At 39.2% G+C, this 20,663-nt stretch overlaps 1 protein-coding gene across 4 annotated transcripts in view; it reads right to left on the bottom strand.

Annotated features, from left to right (window-relative positions):
• LARS2 (leucyl-tRNA synthetase 2, mitochondrial) overlaps positions 1-20,663 on the bottom strand; it is a 98,038-nt gene that overhangs the window by 31,721 nt on the left and 45,654 nt on the right. For all 4 annotated transcript variants that reach the window (XM_033081915.1, XM_033081923.2, XM_033081930.1 and 1 more), the window contains exons 8-14: positions 19,158-19,265; positions 17,475-17,634; positions 14,545-14,649; positions 10,078-10,193; positions 8,878-9,161; positions 5,135-5,233; positions 2,166-2,303 (exon numbers count right to left, since the gene is read on the bottom strand). In XM_033081915.1, the coding sequence (XP_032937806.1) occupies positions 2,166-2,303; positions 5,135-5,233; positions 8,878-9,161; positions 10,078-10,193; positions 14,545-14,649; positions 17,475-17,634; positions 19,158-19,265 (1,010 nt within the window). The remainder of the gene's footprint in view (positions 1-2,165; positions 2,304-5,134; positions 5,234-8,877; positions 9,162-10,077; positions 10,194-14,544; positions 14,650-17,474; positions 17,635-19,157; positions 19,266-20,663) is intronic.

Below are 20,663 nucleotides of genomic sequence, written 5' to 3'. Positions count from 1 at the left end.
GACATGGTTTTGCTAGCAAGAATATACTGTCATGCCAGCTGCTGACTCACCTCTAACTTGGTGTTCAACAGGATCCCTAAGCCCTTCTCTGTTGTAATCCTCCCCAAACAGATGGCACAGCCCCAGCTGTTCTGTTAAGTCATGGTAAAAGGTATGCACACCTCATCCACATACATCTCCTCATCCACAGATGAAATCATCTCACCATAGAAGGAAAGCATATTAAGTTGAGCATAATTTCCTCTTGGTAAATCCATGGTGGCTGCTCTGTCACCTTGTTTTTCATGCCTGGAATTTGTTTGTGTCTGACTTACTTAAGTGAACCCTAACTCAATCCTACTACACAATAGGCAGTATCTCTTGCCTTCAAACTCTCCTACTAAGCACAGTCCTTGACAGCAAAGGTCAAGACTTTCTACTTAAGCTCTTTGTTGGATTTTGCATCAGGCCAATATCTTCCTTGGTGCTGTTTTCAATGTAGTCCAGAAGCAATTCTTATACCTTCATGTTCTTCGCCAATTTCAATATCTGATGAGCTATGATCTTTCCATAATCCATATTGCCTATCCACTAAATGCTTCTTACATTCCTCCAGGAGTAGCCATTCTTATGTCCACTTTCCTTGCACTTATTTTGATCTTCTTAAGGTCACACAGCAGGTCCCTCTTCAGTCCAGCTGGCCTCTTTTCATGCCTTTTTTCTTGCACACTGAAGAGAACCACCTTCTTTGCAAGAAAATCTCCCCTGCCCTGTGATATCACTTTATGCTGACAATACTTCAGCACTAATATGGTTAATGTCATTTTGGAAGGTTGAAGAATTTGACTAGCAAAAGAACATTTTGCTGCTGTGTTATAGCTCCACTAGATGGCTGATGGATTAGGATTATAAAATCTTTTGTAGAATTAATAAGCCTAAAATTGCTTCCAAGAGAAAGTTTTAAAATTCTCTGCTTGAAGGCGTAGAACATCTGAAAGGAAGGGACTGCTTTGAAAGACCCACCCTGTGAGAGAAGAAACAAGTCTTCCTGCTGCATCTACACAAGCAGCAGACAACAAGGTGAAACACAGGTACACAAATCATCTACATCCAATATTTCAAACACAGCTTCCACTACAAACTATTGCACAGCCAAGAATGAATGATGAAAACATATTGCCTATTTTCATAAAAATTAGGAAATACTTGGGGGAAACATTCTGCTAGTTGCAGTAACTTTTCAATTTTTTTCTGGCTCACAGCTATTTAAATTCTAGTTTTGTAGCAAAACTACAGCATTCAAGTGAGTTGAGTGACATATATGTTTAGGCTCCTCTTTGACATGAAGTTTTTGCAGGGGATACTTGTTGAGATACGGTTGAGAAACTACTGAGTAGTTCTTCTCATGGGGCCACTCATTTTGACTCAATCTATTCAGTCATCTCCGTTGATGGGAGAACAGGACAGAGCATGGGCCAGAGTTTCATTGTTCTGCACAAGTACTCTCCAAGCTGAGGATGGCATTTTAGGGTACCAAAGAGCTGAATTTCAGTGGAAACGGGAATGTTAAGCTCAGAACCTCTCTGAGAGGACGAAAAACAGAAGAATAGATGACTCACCTTCTTCCACCAAACTTTACCTCTAACCAAAACAGAGAACAGTGAATTAGGCTATAGTAGCAGCATCAATAAGAGTAATTAAAAGTAATTATATAAAATTCATTCAATAAAAAATAAATTGACATGAGATAAATATATTGCTTTTGCCTATCAAGAGATGTTTTGTACTGCCCAGTTCCAATAATACAGTGACTTACAAGAGTGCTTTGTTTTTTACATAGGCATGGTTCCACTGAAATTAATGTTATTACTGGTAGGAAGTTGTCTAATTTGAAATAACAGCACTACACAGAATGTCTGAAGTTCCTAGTTTGTGCATGCTTCTGCAGGCTGGAAATCTACAGCAGCATATTATCACTTGCTCTGAGCCAGTTAATAGTCATGCAATAAAAACGTTTGCATGAACACATACAGGAAGTGCAACTCACTGTGAGAAACCAAGTACTGACAAAGCAGGAAAATTCAGGTTTATTCAATACAATGTTCCACTGTCACAACAATGTCCGCTAATACTCTAGCAAGTCAAATGAAATATGAAATATTTTAATAGAAATATATAAGGCTTACTTGTGTTTTGTCATCTTTAGATCATGGCAAAAATGGCTGAAGAACCTTGCATAGAATAAGTGCATAACTGCATGCTCCTTGCCTCCGATGTACAAATCCACAGGCATCCAGTAGTCTGCTAAGTCACTATTAAAGGGCCTGAAAGAAACACAATAATAGAAAAGAATCCAATGTCGAAGAGAAAGATCAGTGCTACTAAAGTAGCTCATTATCCTCGACTGGACAACAATACTGTTTACTGAGAGCAAACCATGTGTAATAAAACTTCGATTTTGCTATCAGGTATTTTTATTTTTTTAAGAAGTGAAATGCTTATTATAGACAAAAAATTTAATTTCCACTGAGGTGAAGATCCACAAAAAGATTTCAGGCAAGCAATTACCTGAGAAAACAATGAAAACGCTTGACTGGTCTTTAAATGATTTTTTAATAAATACCCTGTGGCCAGCTTTAAATTTTTTATCAAGCTTTATATACAAATATATCAGAATGAAAAACAAAAGACATAACCACTTAAAACCAGTTATTTTTTAAATCTACAGTTATCACTGTTGCTATTAGGGGGCAATGATGCTGTTTAAGGCTGCAGAACCCTCTGCAGACCGAGATGTGTGACAGCACTCCAGCTGAAGGATGCTTAATAAAATGACAGTAAATTTGTCATTTACAGCATATTTACTATGTCATTGGAGGTCACCTGAATGGTTTCCCAGCATTGCTTACTGTTTTATTACATATTTCCATGCCTCCTGCAAGTGGGCCTGCAAAATGCCATTTATACAGAAGTTCTTCTCTAATGTAGACTTCAAGCCCCTGCTCAAACAAATCTACTTGTTTTGTCAGCCTGTCTGATTATTCCATCTGTAATTTTTGTTACAGCAACACTTTCTTTCTCACAGATGAGCTCAGAAGCAAATCAGGAACTGGGATTCACATCTTTGGTGGAACAAATCAAACCTAACTTGTTCATAGAGTTCCAGAATCAACAGAGTAATTCTCCTGAACTGTAGACCAGTGAAATACGGTTTATGGAAATAAAGGGTTTACACATGTGTAACTTAGTTAAAAGAGCTAACTAAATAAATCAAATGCAGGCAGCAATTTAGTGCAGAAGACCATATATATATTCTCATTTCAGTGTAAACCATATTAGACTACACTAAGCTGTCACTTTGACAGTTGGATGTTACATCTGACTATTTCTTCTTCAACTTCTGGAAATATCCCTCTTGCCCACACACAAAAAATACATCAAACTGTCATGGAGATGAAGTAATCTGCCTAACTCATTAATAGTAATAATATATTCATGCTATCACTAGAAAATCATTAAAATTGGCATGAAATAAAAGTGTTCACCAAAGACTTTTCTCTGGTTTAACTGCTGCCAATACAAAAAAACAAATCGGCCCAACAATATTAAGTCACTTAATATATGTAGTATGTTCCCAGACACTGCTCTGCACAATAAATAAACAAATACATGCCCAAACAGAGCATCGTGGTGGTAGCAATGTGGTAACAATGTTTTAAAATGCAATTCTTCCTGTCTTCCTCAGACTACATAGCAGGGATGTTGCACTAATTTCTCTTTGGAAAAAAACAGTGCTATCAAGCAGTGCTACTACAGGCAGACTATGAAGCAGAAAAACAACTAAATAATTACATCTGTCTTCCCACACTTTCCATGCTGCAGACACTAGTCCATAGCACATGAAAACTCTCCTTACATTAATTATGCATGTAGTGGAAGTGCTGACACAGCAGGAGATTGCTGTGATGCTTCTTCACTTGAGGTCTGCACACAAGGAAATGGCAAGAAACATCAGAATTCAAAAGGAGAGAAGTGAAGGTGCCAGGCTCAGCAGCTGGATGTTACACTGGACTATTCCTCTTCTTAGCAGTGGAACAGCACTGCCTGTCCACACAGTGAACTACTCAGTGCATTCGCAGAGAGGGTACCCTTCACACAATTTACCAGTCTGAGTCATAGCAGGTTGTCATTACTGATGGCATCCCCCACAAAGGACTTCAGCTCCTCAGCTGAACATTTTCTCTGTGCCCTGCCTCATAATTCCCATTCATGCAAATTTCTGCTCCTTGCCCTGTAGTTCCTGTGCTTACATAGCTGTGTTTACACATCCTGCTCTTCTAGATCCCTGACACAGGAGCAATCAAATACCACATTTTTAGACCAGCTCCATATATTCTCCTGGTTTTGACTGCAATAGAGCAATAGAGTTATTTTTCTTCTGAATAACTGTTACACTGCTGCGCTTTGAATTCAGTATGAGAATAATGTTGATAACACACAGATGTTCTCGTTGTTGCTGAGCAGTGCTTACTGTAAACCAAGGACTTCTTAGCCTCTCATGCTCTGCCAGACACCACATGCACAAAGAAGCTGTGAGGAAGCACAGACAGGAAGGCTGATCCAGACTTGCCAAAGTGATGTTCCATACCATACACTGTCATGCCCACTATATAAACTGGGGGAGTTGGCAGAGAGATGCCAATTGCTGCTAAGGGGTGGGCTGGGCAGCAGTCAGCAGATGGTGAACAATTATACAGTGCATCACTTCTTTTTCCTGGGTTTTCTCTTTCCCTCTCCCTCTCCCTTTTATTACAATTATTATTACCACCATAATATTTTACTTTGTTTCAGTTATTAAACTGTTCTTATCCAAGCCATGATTTTACTTCTTTTTTTCCTCTTCCTGATTGTCCTTCTCAGCCCACAGGGTGTGTGTGGGGAGTGAGCAAGAGCGGTACTTAAATGCCAGCTGGGGTTAAATCACACCACATGCCCTGTGCCGTGCTCAGGCCCAGAGGGCAGGCACATTATGAGGGCAGTGCAGGGATTTACACTGCAGCTAGAAGCTGGAAACACCTGAGTGTGTGGTCTCTTTGTTCCTTTCTGTTCTGTGTAGCAGGCTTGCCCCCAGTGGCCCTGTGCCTGCAGCCCTCACCTGTCTGTGTTGTGAGGGTCAGTGTACCTCAGGTAGTACCAAGCAGAATCAACAAATGTATCCATGGTATCGACTTCTCGCTGTGCTGCTGCCTTGCACCTGAGCAAGAGAAGAGAAAAGTTTTTGTTAGATAAGTGACAAGTTTGCGAAAAATCCCAAACAAACATGGACAGAGTGGCCACAAAGACATTTAGATTGAAAACTGACCAGTCTGAAGAGCAACATGTTCAGAAAAAATCCAACAATAGTGACAGGACTGACTTTTTCCCTCTCCCTCCCAAAACATAGCAAAAGCAAGCTGAAAAGAAGCCTGAGCAGCCATCACAGCCAGCAATAGCAGAAGATGGCACCACACTGGATAGCCTTCTAAATCTTGGAATTGTTTGGAATTGCCTTTTTAAAATATGCAAAGCACAGACAACCGTACTTTGCCATAAAGTTAACGGGTACTGAATATAGATCACACTCGTTAGGTACAAGCAGATTTAGCAGAAAGGTCAGGTGGTTGCTTCTCATTGATTGTCTGTACAAAATGGTCTTTGCAGATTTCATTTGTTATCCCTAGAAAAAATTAACTTAGTTTAATTTCAGCTTTCACTGAGATTAAATCTCTTCTAGACCTTGTAGCACAATTTTAATTTGTGATTACAGCAAATTGATTTTTGCTTGTAATTATATAGGCAGTGCTAAGGAACAGTTTCAAAATAGATTTTAGAAGCTCAGGTTACTTTCTTTTAATTTCTCCTTGAATATTCGTTGTTTGTAGGAGCCAATAATCCCATTTAATAAACTTCCATTTGTTGTAAATGATCCATCTTAAAACTCTTACTATTAAAACAACAGGATTATTCTAATGTCAATGAAACTTTACCGTCTGTGACACTCTTGTACATAAATGCCACTGATTATATGTAAGAAATGTACACAATTTATAATTGCATGTAAGTTTAAATGTTTACATGTGTGTAGTAAGTATACATCATAAATGGAGACTGGCTATGTCACATTTACTAACTGCATATTTAGTCTCTGATCAGCCTTGATGAGTGAGCTGCAACATATATCTCTGCTTGTCTGCTTGACTTCAGCTTGGCTGGCCAAGGCAATTTAGAAGAGCATCACCGCTTAACATTTTCCTTCATTCTGTCTCTGTACCTGGTCCTCCTCTACATGCAAGGTTTTCTTCCAATGAGAAAGGAAAGGAGTTTTACTAACTGCTTTTTAGTGTAGAATAATAATTTTATTAAATTATACACATAAGCAAGACTTGGCCGATGTAAAATAATGGTTTTCCTGTCAAAAGTAAGAATACTGTCATTGAACCATAATTACATCTGCTTCATGCCTCTGTGCTCTAAATGGACATGGCTCACTAACACAGAGATAGCATGGGCATCTTTTAGAGCTTATACCATTTATATCAATATTGTGATTATAGGTACAGTACTGTAATCTCATTAGACAATCTTCAGACAACTAACACAATTACCTGGACTTGTATAACAAAGAATAACTTGGGCATCTCCTCCATTTATGATTGTTAACATTATTGTCACTTAAATACTCAAATATTTAGTATCCTTCCATCTAGCTTTCCTTATTAATTCTAGATATTAAATGAAACTAATAAAAAAACCTATTACCGGAGAGAAGAACTAAAGGAAGGGATGGTGTAACTTCTCAGAGCAAGGAAAAGCAAGGATGACTGCACACAAAAGTAATAGCTCAAATTATTTGAAACTATAGCACATATGGATGACCAATACTGATGATAGCTGTCAAATAGGTGAGAATTAGGAAGACAAATAAAAATGGGAATGAAAAAAAGTTAATTTCAGTAAGCTTTTTTAGCATTTTAGGCCAAGAAAGTAATCCTGCGTGACTTTATTTCTGACTAAACAAATGCTTTTGATTAAATTCTATGCAGTGCAGCCACAATAACTATCCAGAAACCATAAGGATTTGCTATACATCAAAAGCATGTTATTGCCTGGTAAACAACAAAATAATTTTTAACTAAGGCTGTGGGGGAAGCCAAGAGTGCACAGAGTGACTTTCAGTCACAACAGGAAAATTTTTCAATTGAAATTAGGAATTGTAGACCAAGGCATTTCTGAGGGTTTTACTAAACCTGTGGATCTTACTTAGTAAGGCTTTACTGCAAAGGTCACACTTTAAAATATACTACTATGTGCAATTTCAATAGGCATATAAGAGAAGGAATTTTCTGCGCAGAAACACGGGAGTAAAGGTCTGTTTTACAAAAAATTACATGTTGTCAACAAAGTTCAAAATACATGTTTCCAGGGAACCATGGAACTGCTAATATTAAAAAAATTTAGATGTTATGAATCTGCTGAATTATCAGAGAGAGCCTTATTGCCATTTATATGTCTGATTTCCCTGCCTGGCAGCCTGATAACATACTTCTCATTTGGTCAGTCTGCTAGGAGCAGCAATGCATTGCACTGATGACGAAAAACTTCTCTGGGACACCTCATATCCTACCAGCTCCTCTCATAGAACCTATAGGCAAACTTCAGTGCACAGAGTATCTAAGCAGTCCTCAAGACTACATGATTTATTTTTCCAACACGTCTTACTATATAATTTAGACTTTTTATTTCTTGAACAGATGGACTACAAACAGTAAGGATTACAGAGATGACAAGATGCATTTACTTTTAAATCTGAATTACATGCTATCTGTAAGGTACAGCTTCATGATAAACATTTATATAGCTGAGGGAACACTTTATTGTTGACTATTGCAAGAAAATGAACACAATGTTAGTTTCCATAACAAGAGGACTAACTCAGTAATCATAATAAGCTTTATATAAACACTGTTGAAAGATACAGTAATTTCACGAGTATAAGGTGCACCAGAGTATAAGATGCATTTCCGGGTGTCGGCAACTTTTCGTTCTTTGTCCATATATAAGGTGCCCTGGCGTATAAGCCGCACTTTCGTTTGCAGTGAGCATGCTCGTGCAACAAAGTAACTAACCAATGTGTAACAATCATGCGATCGCGGGTTTTACTGGCAGGTGCTCAATTCATGAGCTCCGCTCCCCCCGCGGCGCCCGTGGGAGCCCGCCTTCCCCCGTGCTGCTGGCGGGAGGGAGCCCAGCCCGCCTTCCCCTGCACTGCCGGCAGGAGCCCGCCTCCCCCCGCCATGCAACAGAGTAACCAATTTGTAACAGTCGTGCGATTGTGGGTTTTACTGGCAGGTGCTTGATTCGCGAGCTCGGCTCAGCCCGCAGCTCGCACTTCTGGGTTGCAAATTTCAGAACTTTGTTCATATATTGGCTGCTCTGGAGTATGAGCCGCACTTGCAGGTTGGGACCAAAATTTTAGTCAAAAGGGTGCGGCTTATACGCGTGAATTTACTGTAATTAAAATATCTGTAGTAAATAAAGTGAGAAATACTGTTAAGAAATGGGAAACTGAGAAAACTATTCTGTTTTTCCTTTTTTTCTTTCCTTTAACTTAAAACCAGTGAGTATTGTTTCAGATTGTTTATGACAAAATAGCAGTGTGCATTGAGTGTTGCAAAGAGTACACAGAGTTTTACAGAGTGTATAAGAAAAAAACTCCTCTGCTGGGTCAAACTAAACATCATCCTGGAGTAGTATCCTGTCTCAGAGCAGTTACTTGCCAACACTTTGGGAAAGTGCACAAGAAACAGGCAGGCGCAAAGTAACCTCTCCCAGACTGCAGCAAATACAGCATTGACTTACCTTGGACAGGAACAGTTCACCCATTCTGGGGCACTTTCCAAAGGTGAGGCTCCCTTTCCTGTGAACGTGGTCACATTGGGCAACACCACAGGTAAGTCTTCGTAAGGCACAGGAACAGTGCCGCATGCCTGGCAGTGAATGATTGGAATTGGCGTTCCCCAGTACCGCTGTCGAGATATTAACCAATCTCTCAACTTGTCACTTGTTAGGTCTCCACCAACTCTTTTATTTTTGGCCTGCTGAGTAATAGCTTTTAAAGCCTCCTGCCGAGTCATGCCGGTGATCTGACCGGAAAAAAAAAAACAATGTGGAAAAAGAAAGAAAAATTTATAGTTGCCATCGGTAAAAGTGCAAGAACAAACAAAACAAACAAAACCAGTCAGTTTTATGAGAGTCAAAATAGTTTCCCTCTTACCACTGGATGACATCCTGCTATCAAAGAGACTGTTTACATACCAGCTGCTCATTTGACCCTTCTTGCTTAAATGATTATGTTTCTGATGGTCTGGATAGACGAAGGCTGAGAAAGTGTATTGTATACCCCTTCAGCCATTAGAATGCCGATATTTGCATTTACTGCTGATATCTTTATCAGCTGCTGTATGCCAAAACTTTCAGAATTCTATCATGAACATAAAGTAGCGACTGAGGAAATGCAAATGTTAAAACTGCTTTCCTTCTCCTTTGCTCACTTCAGGTTTTTCTGTTCTTGCTTTCTCATACCTTTTAACCACTTAGACCCCACCTGGGATGTAATGTGTCTGCTATTAAAACACATATTTTCAAGAGCTATATCTAAAGATAAGATTCATATGTCTCTTGAAGCATTCATGACACCACAAAGGCTGAAGCTACATTCAATAAATTTGTGGAAGAAGGACTAATACAAAAATCTATTGAAATTATGAAATAAGAATCAACTTTTAACATAGGTTAAATTATTCAGTTTCCATTATAGAACTGAGACCAATACAGAGGAAAGTTCAACCTTCCTCTCATGTACAAAAGGAAAAAACTTCAGCAGAGCCAGCATATTTCATCATTAAATTGTTCCCAGAAATTTGGTAGCATAAGCTTGGCTTGATTTAAAAAAACCAAACGATCCCTTTAATCATACAAAGTATTCGGCACTCTTGAGAAAACAGATTTAATTTGCATTGTTACTGTAAGTTGGAAAGAAATCCATACTTGTATACCCACCTCTGCAGAATTAATGACCTTCTCCAAACCATTTGGCAATGTCTCAATGACTTCAGTGAAAGAAATGCCCAGATTCTTAGCTACTGCAGCATCTTCTGCACTAGTACTAGGAATTCCTGGGAGGAATGAAAAACCATTTCATTTCTATGGCACTCTCTTTATAATGACTCATGTTTTCCCACAGGAGTTAAAGAAAACAATTTAAGAACAGTAAAAGTGTTTTTGTATTCTTTAAGCAGTGAAATTCAAACAGCAATAATAGCAAATACAATTCTCAGTTCCTCTGTAATTAACGCGTTCATCAATGTCTTGTCCTTCTTTCAGAGATGTTTGAAAATTTGATGGTTCTTAAAAAACTAGAAACAAAGCTATAAAATTTGGATAGAATTATAGAATTTTCAGTATAGCCATATTATTTACAGTAATTTCACAACCATAAGGTGCACCGGACTATAAGGCGCACCCCCCGGGAGTCGGCAAAATTCGCAACCTTGTAGATCAGATAAGGCACACCGGACTATAGGGTGCACTTTTTTTTGGCAGTGAGGCTCCACCCCCAGCTCCCTCTGCGTGGTCTGGCCAAGGCCCCGCCTCAAGCCGGCAGCCATTGGCCCCGGGGCCCGCCTGTCAACGGCAGGGGCGGTGCCGTGGGTCCCCAGGCCCGTCTGTATCTGGCGGGGCCGGGGAATGGCCGCCACCCCTCCGTGCCGCCTCCACAGGGCTGGGGGGGGTGCCTGTGTAGGGGCTGTGCCACCTGCACGGGGCTGGGGGGTGCCTGTGTAGGGCCGGCTCCACCTTCACGGAGCCGGGGGGTGCCTCTGGAGGGGCAGCTCTGCCTCCACGGGGCCAGGGAGTGCCTCTGGAGGGGCGGCTCCGCCTCCACGAGGCCGGGGCGTGCCCACCGCTGTTCCGCCCTGCCTCCACGTGGCAGCCATGGCCCTGCCAGCTCCCCCCGTGGCTCGCAGGTCTCACTTCCGGGTAGGCAAAGTTTTTGAACTTTGTCCATCAGATAAGGTGCACCGGACTATAAGGCGCACTTCTGGGTTCCGGGGAAAATTTTAGTCAAAAGGGTGCGCCTTATAGTCGTGAAATTACTGTAAATATATTTTAAAAATACAAATTTTAATTCTGTTTGCTAATATGATAATCAAAGACTCAACAAAGAGCAGTCTTCCTGTTTCAACATTAATTTATCTCCTTCTAATGTCATAATTTATTAAAATGTACACAATAGTCTCAAACATTACTATCCCTTTAACTTACTATGAAAGACATGATCTGTTTATAAACTCAGGGAAATGATTCAAATAACATCAGTTTGTTATTCAGACCATAAATAGTGAGAACACTTCCTACAGCTATTCACATGAGTTACACAAGTCACACTATTTAAGGCTCTCAATGCTCTCTTTTCCTCTGTGTTTTCTTATTTGGGACAGTCATGCATTTTAATTCTGCTCTGGAGGGTTACGTTTCACAGTGAGTTAAGAAATTTCTTAGCTTGCTTTATTATCATACGTATTCTGAAATAATATTAAGATACTAACAGATTTACTAAGAGATACACCTTTCTGTGTATTTTCCTCCTTCCATGATAATTTAATTAACAATTTGAACCATCTTGCACAATTACAGTCATCTTTAAAAGGCAAAGAAACTTATTCCAATATGGGATTATTAACTAAACCAGCTTAACAGTTGTCTTAGTTCAGGCAGTGAAATGCCTGCTATATTTTAATTCTGCCGATACGTAAAGTTTGGAAGCAGATGAGTAAAGAAAATCAAACAAATCTCCCTTGTGACAAGTAACTCCTTAACAAGAATAACACAAATTCCTATTTTATCCTTCCAGCACTCTTGCCATTTCAAGAACAAGGTTTGTATCTTAATTTGTCAGAGAGCACTGTAGTCTGCAACAGGTGACTTCACAATGTGCTCTACAAATGGAAAAAAGCAGGTCCCACTTTTTGGTATGCTTCCTTTTGAAAAAATGATGCTATTAATGTACACTGGCAAAGCTCAACAGCTGGCACCCACAGCTTCCCATGAAGAGCTGTTTCCAACAGACATATGGCCAAGGTAACTGGAAGATTTTAAGGAAAAATAAGATTAGATATCTCAATTATTTGGCTTCTCCTATATAAGGAAATCCTTTGTTTCTCAAAATAGATTCAGATCTAAAGTGTAAGATGTGGGCATGCTATAAGCAAGGTATACAGCCCAAATGGATAATTTCCATCAGCTCTGTGAGGGTCATCCATGACATTTTTGCACAGTCAGTAGGTTTTGTTCAGTCTAGTTGTGCAAAAATAACCAATATTGGCAGCAGCGAAGGCAGCAGTCCCAGGACAGGAAAGAAGTATCAGCAACAGGGAGGCAACAACAGGAGTTAAGGGATAAGGAATGCACTGGAAAAAGGGAAGAAGACTTAACTATTTCCCATTAGGACTGGCATAGAACATTGCTTTCTCAATGCAGCTGAGACCATGGCAAAGCACAGGAGTAAACAAAAAGTTTGGTGGGTGCAGATTAAAATGAATGTGGCTTTTAAAACCTAGAACAATTTCTACTTTGACTTATTAGGACAATCATATTATCTAAGAGCATGTACAGTAATTTCACGATTACAAGCCGCACCGTTTTGACCAAAATTTTGCTCCCACACTGAAATGCAGCTTACTCTCAGGAGCGGCTAATATGTGATAATTTTCTGACATTTCCAACCCCGGAAGTGCAAACCGAGGTGCCAAGTCGAGACCTGCCAGTAAAATCCGGCATTACGTGATTGTTACAAATTGGTTACTGTGTTGCGCGGCGGGTGGAGCCAGGCTCTATGCAGGCAGTATGGGGAGGGGGGAAGGTGGGGGAGCTCCCTCCTGCTGGCCCCGTGGCCCGGGGGGAAGGCAGGGGGCTCCGTGCTGCCATCACCACGGCCTGGGGGAGAGGCGGGGGGCTCCCGTCCCCGCGTTCCACCGCTGTGGGAGCAGGGGGGCTCCATCCCTGCCTCCCACCACTGCCGCGGGTGCCGGTGGGCTCCGTGCCCACCTGCCAACGTGGGGCAGCGCCGGGCCGGGGTGAGTGAGCCCAGCGGCGGCAGCGGCTGGCCCCGAGCGGCCCCGCGGAGCGGCAGCGCCAAGCTGGGCCACCTGGCCCCGTTGGCAGCCCCAAGCCCTCACAGCCCAAGCCGAGCCAGTAAACCCCGCCATCCCGCGATTCTCTTACTACTTGGCAACTTTGTTGCACGCGGGTCCTTGCTGCGAATGACAGAGCGGCTTATAATTGGGTGCGGCTTGTGTATGGAGAAAGAACGAAATGTTTGCCAACACCCGGCGATGCGGCTTATAGTCAGTGTGGCTTGTAATTGTGAAATTACTGTACTTAGCTTAATTTGGGGGACCAGGCTCCATATCCAGGAAAGGAGCAAGACAGGCAGCTTCATAGGACAACTTTGAGAACAGAAGCTCACTGCAGGCGATTCAGTATCCTCCAGCAACACCCTCCCCCTCCACTCTAAATCAGGTGCCTTAAATTATGGGAACTCTACTTTGAGAGATAACTGTCCAAGACTACCTGAAAACAATTACTACAGTATTTTTCACTACTGTAAGGCGCACCAGATTATAAGGCGCGCTTCTGGGTGCCGGCAAATTTCCAAACTTTTTACATATATAAGGCGCACTGGATTATAAGGCGCATCTTTTTTTATTTTTTTGCACCAAGGATCCACGTGCAACAAAGTAACCCAAAAATAATGGAATTGCACGAGCCTTGCTGAGCTGCTTGGCCCCCCACCCAGCCCCGCCAAGCCATGCAGCCCTGCCCTGGCCCCGCGGGGCTTGGCTCGCTGCTCGCACTTCCGGGTTGGCAAATTTCCAAACTACGTCCATATATAAGGCACACTGGATTATAAGGTGCGCTGCCAGGTTTCGATCAATATTTTAGGCTTTAAGGTGCGCCTTATAGTCGTGAAATTACTGTACTTATACTGAACTATTTTACTTGCCTCAAAACAAATATTACTAGATAAAAGTTGAAGTTGGAATTTTTGTACAGTTACCATCTGAAGCATTTCTCTATAAGGATGTACGCAATTTATGTAAATTTAAGACACAAAGAAAGGCCAAAAGTTAGGGTTGTTTGTCAAAAAATGGTATAGTTCTGTTTTGATTAAGGATGCTGAGAGACAGCCAAACACATATGTTGTAGGTAACCAATTCTCTCAAACTTAGCTCATTAAATCCACTAATTTTGGAATATTTCCATTTAGAGTTATCATCCTGTAAACCTCCTCACCCACATAGATTCCACATAGCTCCTTTTCCCTTCTTTCTTCCCTAATGAAGAACAGAAATCCAAAAACCAGGAGAGAGAGCCTCTGTGTTCAAATATTTACCACAAGAGTATCCTATGCTCCAACACAACAACTGAAAATCACACTATTCCACTTACATATCTAATATCACATACCTATTTTAGCATCAAGAAAATTATCAAAATTGGTTTTTGCTGAGATGACCACAGGAATCTCCTGATTGGTAAGCAAATTCACAGCTGTTACTGAAGTAAGGGAATCTGAAAACAAATAAATTGATATGGTAAGTAAACATAACAGAACATATGCTAAGAACATTACTTACCACTACAATGCAGTTTATCTTAAACTTACATGAATTTAAAATATCACTTTTTTTTAAAAAAGAAAGAAAATTACAAACCTATTTACACTTCAAAGAAGTTCAGATGTATTAAAACACTCAGTAAAGTCAGACTGATAAATTTTCATGATTAGAAAGCATATAATAAGCACCTGTATATTAACAGAGTAAGATCTGGATTATAATGAAAAAATTGAGTCTTTGATCAAAATACAGGTTACTGCAAAGTTGTTAGAATTGGTCTTAGTAAGCCCTGATTTATGTACTAGCATACAATGCTACAAAATCCCATCAAAAATCAGATAAAACAGCAGGGGAGTATAGATCCTTATGATTTGATTTCTTACAGAGGAACTACAAAGCATGTGAAATCTTTTTTTTTTAATCTGTGTTAAAAAGACACCTAAGTAACCTATTGATTTCCTAACAGGATATTCATATTCATATTACAGATGAGGAATCCAATGTCCACAAGCAAGGGAAGATAGTAGCGGAGAGAATTAAGGGTGAGAACTAATAAACTGAAATTGATTTACAATGTGCAGATTGGGTGGCTCACCAAGAAGAAAACCAAATCTGAATACTCCACATTTTGAGGATTCAAACCTCAGATCTCAGTTTGGGCCTACTTCTAACTTTTTCAGTGCCTTTAAGTTGATGATAATTACAATCATTAAAATATGGGCCGCTAAGAGCTTCCTTTCACCTTTCTTCTTAGCTAAGCTGAGGTTATGAAGGCTTGTATCGCAATGCATAAAATCTGCTTGAAGTAAAGTAACAGCAATTTTGAGAACAGGGCTGTTCTATCTCACCATGCTTCTTAACACAAATGATAGATTTATTTATTTATGAGTACTATTTTTTCAAATTTTAAGTGTCTGAGGTATTCATATTATAAATTTCCACATTCAAACTACTGCACACAGCTTTCCTCTTTTTAAAAAAAGTACAAAAGACATAATTTCATTTTTTAAAAGCAACTAATCAAAAAGCGTCATGAGCAGGAAGCTGAGTGGGCAGGACACTGCTTTTAAAAATATTTTTTCTACCCAGCAATAATTTTCATTTTATGCTGGAACCCCAAATGATAACTGCAGTTTACGAAGGTACTCATTTGCTCACATCATTATCATCATAACCGAAAAGAGAGAATGTACAAGTACAAATGTAAGACAATGTATGCAGAGTATTACAATGAGATAATGAACAACGTAAAAGTCAAATCTTTATCTCAGGCACCTCCTGCTGTCAAAACTATTAGACTTACCAGATTCTAAATTAACACACATTTTGCAAGGCAAAAAAAAATGGAATGTTTGACAACTGGCTATTCCATCTATTTAAATAATAGTAGCCTTAAATACAGACATGTACTTCAAGACAAAAGATTTTAGAACTTTCAGTTGCTCTCCTACAGAGTAGCCTTTTTTTCTCTCCTACAAAACATACAAATGTGCCCTTCTAATTATTTAAATAAGAACACAGTGAATAAAGAGAATGACAAGACTATGTGCATTGAAAAGAAAACAATTACACTCAACTAAATTAAAATTTCAGTGTTACTGAGGAATTTTTTTAATAAGTCTTGGTTAATGTGAAAATAGGGTCTATATAAGGCCATCCAAAGTTTTTACTTAAATGCCATTGTTGGCTTTTCATATGTAAAAAGCCAATCTCAGCTAATTTCAATTGAAGAATGTCTGTAAGTATATTCACAAATAGCAGAAGTATAAAATAGCAGAGTTATGTCGAATTGTGCCTCTTTTTTGAGGACTTTTGGCTGTCATTTTTCAACTGAGAGTGTCTTAATTTAACTCAATCAAAAGCTTTAAGCTTATTGTTAACAGACACACACAAAAAAAGCTTTTGCAAGTATTTCCACTTAAAAACAAATACAAAAATATATCATTGTCCTTATTAAAAGCAAATTTTGTACTTTTGTGGTTTGGCTTAAAACACAAGATCCAACAAAGGTACAGGCATACGCGTGGATGTATGTTTGAGCAGTTAGTGCTTTGATTTGGTTCAACTGCTAGAACTGTAAATTTGTTCTCCAAAATTCTCCAGGCTTTGCTCACCCCTTAGACAAGGACTTTATATACTCAACACAGTCAGGCTCCATGGTTTTTTCTGCAGGTTCTGTACAATCAACACAATTTCCCACAGATTTCAAGTTACTATTGTCTACAGATCATAGACAATGAAGCATCATCTTTACCAGTAAGGGAAAAAGAAAATACTGAACACCAGCTTGATGGGGAAACAAAAAATACTATATTTACTCTTGTTATTTCCAGTTTTCCAAACAACAAAATATACTAATCTATTAATCTCTTTAGATTCCTTATGATAGGAAGAAATCATCGCTGGTGCAAGAATTAGTTCTGCTCTGTCTTTGTGCTAATGATGAATTACCACATAGACATGAAATTTTCCAATGGGCTGACACAGTCAAATTTAGACTATTTATTTCGGGTAGATAGGGAAACAAAAATACAAAAATCTGTTCCATTGCTTTTATATACGATGAAGTGTCACAATTATTATAAAAAGAAGAATTCTAGCTGCTCTTGCCACATCTGAAGCCAGGACAGGCTGATGTGACACTGTGTGACATACACCAAGAATCAAAGGCCTGCTCAACAGGAACAGTCCCTGCTCAGTTTGATACACATTCTCTAAAGATCATTCTCCATAATTGTTGCTCTTCAACAACATATTGCAGTATGAGAAAAATATCACCTTTTCCTGGGATGAACTCTCTCTGAAAGACTTCCTTGAGACTGCTATTCCCATGCAGCAATCTGTGAGTTGGTAAGATATATAAATGGGAAGCTCCATAAATGGCTTCAGGTGTATAGGTGTAAGCTGCTACCTTATCTTCTGTTACTTTGCCATTAACCTGAAAAAGAGTAGAAAAAAATTTCCACTGGAAGTGCGGTGATCATAGATTTCCCTTCCTTTTCATAAAACAAACGAGTCTACATCACCCAATAGAAATGCACAGATCCAAATACCAAAGCCAGACACATTCCCACTACAGAAATTTTCCAGAAACAAACCTTGACATACCTTACTTTTAGGCCTTGAGAAAGTTACTTTACAGTCTTGCCTTAGTTTATCCAAATATATCTATAAAAATATAATTCTAATCCCATATGCAATATTGCACTGTGCTACTGAGATAGACTCAATCTCTGGCTAAGCCACCTGGAATCCTTCTATTCACTTTTAATATGCAGGCCTTGTTTCCAAGAAACCTGAAGGAGATGAAAACTTCTCTGAAATCTAAAGAGAATTTAGGATTTTCTCAGCTACAATATGACTTTACACCATACTTCTCTGATGAAGTGCATGCTGCAACTTATGCACAGAAATAAAATAATAAAAGATGGCACAACAAACAGTTGGACATAAAAAATAAATAGTAAATCTCAAAGACTTTTAGAATTACTATTTAGAACTATCAACAAGATTTTGATCTTAGATCAACTGTGTATATGGGGGTCTTAGAAGAAGATTTTTCTGGAATAAGTAATGATATAAATTTTTGGAAACAATTGATAAAAGCAACTTAATTACAAAGCTATTTATACAAATACAAATACCGCACCTTTTAGCAGGGTGCCAATCAGAGGTATTTAAAAGGTTTAATTTGTCACAATTTGAAGTTCTGAAAAATTTAGTACTTTAAAATAGTCACTTTTAGAATGTTAGACCAAAGTAAATAATCACAATACAGCTTTGAAGTGTAAAAGCTGAAATTCGATCAGGGTCTCTGAAAATCTCTTCTGTCACTACCATATTCATGGAGCCTTGTTCATCTCTTGACAAAAAAGGGAAAATCTGAAGTCTTTCTGTAGATAATGATTAATTTTTTTTCAGGTTTCCTTTTCCTTCCCCTCCTTTCTTTCTATCTGGACTTCGTCGCTCCATCACTACCTAATGGTGTGGTTTCCATTATTTTAATTATGGTACATGGTAAGTGAAATAATGGACAAATGCAAGCAAAGCAACTTGCCTGAGGTCAGCCTGGGTCTAACAGAGAAGGTACCACGCAGTGAAAAGCAAAAGTCCAACTAGACCCTAGCTGACATGTGCAGTGCTACTTGATAGTGCACTTGGCACAAATGTTCTGGCTTTTAGGGAAGCTTGTTAGCTGGCATGTATTTTGGCATAAATAAACACAGCAAATTTGCATCCACTTGAACACACAAACCCTTTTCTAAGGAGGATAGCAGGGAGTATCTCTTCAACCCTCAAGTGGTGCTCTTCAGGACTCTCTGCTGGTCTGTGCATGAATATAATAATAATCTTTTTTAGGAAGCTTCAAGCTTTTAAGATCTGAAAATCCATTCCCATCACACATTTCAGGGGGTGCAGTTAGCCCAACCAAGAGAGCAGCAATTGAAATTTCTGACTTACCTTTAGCAAGAAGTCAAGAGAGCACCCAACGCAGTCACCTATCCAATTTGCTTGCATTTCTTTAATACCATACCATTCAGGGAGATCAGATAAAGCATCAAACATGGCCTTAAGAAACAAAAGAAAGAATTAGGACATTCAGCTTTTTTAAGCATATGAATTAATACTATGGGTTTAATTATAACTAAATGCATATAACTATGTAACTACAGCAACATGGTAAGGTGCTGGTAAAAATACTGGAAGTGGTGGTTTTATACTCCTGCTACCTCAAATTAATCTCTCTCAGAATAGAACTAATAGAATGGTATAAGCCAGAGGTATGTCAGTGTCAACAGAGACCCTGTTGTTATTAAAAGTGGCCTTTCTTTTGAATGAACTAGACCTTAAGATACAGGAACAAAAAACGTAGATGAAAACAAATACAGAAAATATTCCCAGTGCCTGTAACTTCTGGAAAGTGTAGGTGATCAACTGAGTTGAACAAGACTTAAGAAATGTGCTTGCAGATATGAAGCCTACATTTGGATTAGTTGTTTTAGACAATAGCCTAGAGATGGCAGTCTGACAAAAGGTGTGAACATGTCCTAAAATTTTCAAGCTCTGACTTAAAATAACATGATAATTTCTAGTTATATATTTTTTCATATTTTGTATTGATATTTTACCAAGCACAACAGGCCATAAAATTGATTGGGATCTTTAGGTTGCATCAATCTGCAAAAAACACACTAATCATATTAATGAAGATTCATATTTAAATTAAAAAAACATTATAATAATGTAATTCTCATAAGCAACCAGCAATGGAGCTGGATCTAGCAGGGTCAAGGATCTAGAGCAAATCTTATGAGGAGTGGCTGATGCACCTGGGGATGTTTAGGCTGGAGAAAAGGAGGCTCAGGGGGGACCTTACCACTCTCCACAACTGCCTGAAAGGAGGCTGTAGTGAAATGGGGGTCAGTCTTCTCTCAGGTAACAAGTGACAGGACCAGAGGAAATGGTCTCAAGTCAGGGGAGGATACCAGAAAAAATTTCACCATGGAAAGGATTGTCTAACAGGCTGTCCAGGGAAGTGCTTGAGTCATCATCTTTGCAGGCACCACGGATGTCGTGATTAGGGACAGGGTTTACTGACGGACTTGGCAGTGCTGGCTTAATTGTTGGACTCGAGGATCTCAAAGGTTATTTCCAACCTAAATGGTTCTATACCACGAAGCTATGAAGAAATCAAATGTTGCCTCCTTTATGTGCTTTCTGATGTGTGGCATGGAAGCATAAAAGTCTATTCCAAGTCAACTAGTATTTGTCTAAAAAATTTGAACAGCGTGATTTTAATACAAGGAATCTATAAAAATGTAAAGGAGAAGACAGACAGATAACTTAAAGTTCATCTCATTTTTTGCTTCATAACACTTCACATTTTTGTTATGAATTATGTGACTGTCCAAAATTGTAGCAGCACATGCTATGGTCAGTTGCTGCTATCTTCCAAAAGCATCTGTA

This window comes from Catharus ustulatus, chromosome 1 (assembly GCF_009819885.2).
Source record: "Catharus ustulatus isolate bCatUst1 chromosome 1, bCatUst1.pri.v2, whole genome shotgun sequence".
Taxonomy (NCBI): Eukaryota; Metazoa; Chordata; class Aves; order Passeriformes; family Turdidae; genus Catharus; species Catharus ustulatus.
The sequence above is the reverse complement of the archived record's forward strand: the minus strand, read 5'-3'. Positions and strand labels throughout refer to the sequence as shown.